General features: G+C 35.9%; 1 protein-coding gene across 1 annotated transcript in view; it reads left to right on the forward strand.

The window, feature by feature from the left end:
* The first annotated feature begins 1,258 nt into the window (after positions 1-1,258).
* LOC107659264 (H-2 class II histocompatibility antigen, E-S beta chain-like) overlaps positions 1,259-3,497 on the forward strand; it is a 3,660-nt gene continuing 1,421 nt past the window's right edge. The window contains exons 1-4 of the mRNA XM_016448147.1: positions 1,259-1,342; positions 1,846-1,930; positions 2,183-2,280; positions 2,974-3,148. Of these exons, the coding sequence (XP_016303633.1) occupies positions 1,259-1,342; positions 1,846-1,930; positions 2,183-2,280; positions 2,974-3,148 (442 nt within the window). The remainder of the gene's footprint in view (positions 1,343-1,845; positions 1,931-2,182; positions 2,281-2,973; positions 3,149-3,497) is intronic.

Here is a 3,497-nt window from a genome sequence, read left to right on the forward strand (position 1 = left end):
CTAAATTAGTTAGACTGGTAAATCTACAGTGTTTTCTTTTAAAGTGAAAGCAGTATGCTGCCTAGCAACATTTGACACTTACACCTGCAGTAACTGGTTGTAGAGTTATCTTGGACATCAATCTCATTAACGTGAACAAATCACTGGCAGCATTCAGCTGAGATTCAGAGTGAGAGAAAATGTCACTGCTGTCATCTTATATTAGCACTGTCTATATGTCTTGTAGTGGAAAGTGGTAAGTAAAATGAGAGGTATTGAAATAATATATGTGTTATTATTGTTATTGTTTCTGTTAGTAGTAGTAGTAAAATTATTACATTGAAACATTTTCTTAAGAAGGGTCATTCGTTTTAAAGTTCCTGGAAATGGACATTCTAAAGAAAATATTAGGCTACTTGTACTTTTTGAAAAGACATCAATGTAGCCTACTGCAACTGACTGATGCATCCAAGTTCTTTCTTGTTAACATATTTATCTGTCAGATTGTTCTGCATCTTCATTCTTTTTCGCACGTACATCTGCCCTTTGTTGTTTCTGATGAGAGCAGAATTCAGTCAGTGAACGCGCGCACCCTGAACAAAACACGGTGTTTCAGCAATGACTCATCTGATCGCCTCTGATTGGTCATTGCATTCATAAGCTCAACAAAATCGTGTGTGATTGGTTTTAATGCGCAGCACTGTAAAAACACGTCTGTCTCTGTCAGCGAATGCAGATTTGAATTTAAGCAGCTAGTGATGTTTTACTTTACATTACCTACAGGACAAACTGCGCATTGCACCCAAAATTATTTGGTGTGATAAGATTCCAAATTTAGGGGGCTTTTGTATGAGGAAGTATCACAAACTTAAATACCTGGTGCACAATAGCGTAGCAAGTCAACCCTGAGCCTTTTTTATTGAATGGGTCCAAAACAAGAAGTGCAACAAAGAGCCATTTACAGACGTTCACTGCAGCATATCAGGAAAATACTAAACACATTGCTTTGCAAAGGACACTTACAACTAATTATTTTCATCCGATAAATAGACTACATAATCTCTGTAAAGTAACAGGCCATCCAGATCAAACACGAGAGTGTTAGTAATAGTCAAAAACTGTCTATTGAGCAATTTACCTAATATATTTAATAAAACAATGAGCGTAAACCACAGTCAATGAATATTAATCACTGAATTTTAAGGGACATTATGAGGCTGCTTGGGCAACTGAGTGAGCTTTGAGCCATAGTCAATGAAGTGAACGATCTTATAGCTTTATGAATGCGGGTTCCTATATCTGCCTGGGCCTATATCCACATACATACCCTGCTCACCCAGATGCTATGCCACTGCTGGTGCAGGTTTGGCTGTATTCACAACAGTAATGGATCTCTGCGTTTCAAAACTTGTTTAACATGATTGTTGTAAATATACAAACAGATTATTTTACAGGAGCGCTAAAGCTTGTAAACATGAGGAAATTTTGGTGGAACTACGGGGAAGATCCAATTTTGCAGCATTAAAGTTGTTCTTTATGAAAATCATTATGATGAGACCAGCTCTGATGAATGGAATATAGGAGTGCCAGAGATAATAAATGGATAAACTTTGTGTTTAGTATTGCTGTTGTATAATATGCTAGTTACCAACTGCTTACACATTAATGTCACAGAATATGAGTCTCTGTAAGATATTAATATATATAAGTTAGTTAGACTGATAAATCTACAGTGTTTTCTTTTAAATTTTCGTTTAAAGTGAAAGCAGTATGCTGCCTAGCAACATTTGACACTTACACCTGCAGTAACTGGTTGTAGAGTTATCTTGGACATAAATCTCATTAACGTGAACAAATCACTGGCAGCATTCAGCTGAGATTCAGAGTGAGAGAAAATGTCACTGCTGTCATCTTATATTAGCACTGTCTATATGTCTTGTAGCGGAAAGTGGTAAGTAAAATGAGAGGTATTGAAATAATAAATATCAACAATAATTGCATCATTATTGTTACTGTTACTTTTAGTAGGAGTAGTAGTGAAATTATTATATTGCAACATTTTCTTAAGAAGGGTCATTGGTTTTAAAGTTCCTGGTAATGGACGTTCTAAAGGAAATGTAGCCTACTGCAACTGACTGATGAATCCAGATTCTTGGTTACATATTTATCTGACAGATTTTTCTGCATCTTCATTCTTTTTCAGCTGATGTATATTACAGATACCGTATGTCAAGATGCATCTACAGCTCCTCTAATATCAGTGACATGGTGTATTTTGACAACTACTATTTCAATAAATATCTATTCTATATAAGAAAAAAACTCGTAGTCTTGAGCGCAAATGGAGAAAAACTAACTTGGAAGTTTTTAGAATTGCGTGGAAAAACAGTATGTCCAGCTATAGACAGGCTCTAAAAGCTGCCAGGGCCGAGCATATCCACAAACTCATAGAAAATAACCAAAACAATCCTAGGTTTTTATTTAGCACAGTGGCTAGATTAACAAATAACCAGACGCCGCCCGATCTAAATATTCCCTCACAGTTTAATAGTAATGACTTTATGAATTTCTTCACTGATAAAATAGATAACATCAGAAATACAATAGCAAATGTAGATTCTACAGCGTATAATACTTCAGCTTCATTCATCGCACCAAAAGATAAACTGCAGTGCTTTACAACTATAGGACAGGAAGAGCTAAATAAACTTATCACTGCATCTAAACCAACAACATGCCTGTTAGATCCTGTACCCACTAAATTACTGAAAGAGTTGTTACCTGTAGCAGAAGAACCGCTTCTCAATATTATTAACTCATCGTTGTCTTTAGGTCACGTCCCAAAACCATTCAAGCTGGCGGTTATTAAGCCTCTTATTAAGAAACCACAACTAGATCCTAGTGAACTGGCAAATTACATGCTGTTCAGTTGCTTTGACACAATCTGTATTGTTAAAAGCGCTATATAAATAAAGGTGACTTGACTTGACTTGACTATTCATACAGTTTGACAGCACTTTGGGGAGATTTGTGGGGTTTAATGAGTATGGAATGAAACTAGCAGAGTTCTGGAACAATGGCACCTTTGTGCATGAAGAAAGAGATATTGTGGACTGGTTCTGCAAAGGTAATGCTGAAATCTTTGACTCCAGTATCAGTGATAAATCAGGTAAGTGGCACAAGTCTTTTCTCTCATTTTTGCTGTCAACATGTAGAACAAAAGCTAGTATCTAATAATAATTTAACATAATGTCTTAATGTCACCAGAAATGGTAAGCAGTAGCATTTCAAAATGTAAGAACTGAATTTGAATAACGTATTGTGAATAAAGACAAAAAGATTTTTATACTGTACAAACTGTATATTGTCTCCCTTAAACCTACCCATTACAGAAACATTTTACAAAAACATCACTGAGTATGATTTGTAAGCTGTTTGCCCTTATGGGGACCAACAGATGTCCCCAAAAGGAGAATGATTTCAGATATTGCCATCTTTGTGGGGACATTTTGTCCCCA

This window comes from Sinocyclocheilus anshuiensis, unplaced genomic scaffold (genome assembly GCF_001515605.1).
Source record: "Sinocyclocheilus anshuiensis isolate Anshui unplaced genomic scaffold, SAMN03320099.WGS_v1.1 scaffold884, whole genome shotgun sequence".
NCBI classification, from domain to species: Eukaryota; Metazoa; Chordata; class Actinopteri; order Cypriniformes; family Cyprinidae; genus Sinocyclocheilus; species Sinocyclocheilus anshuiensis.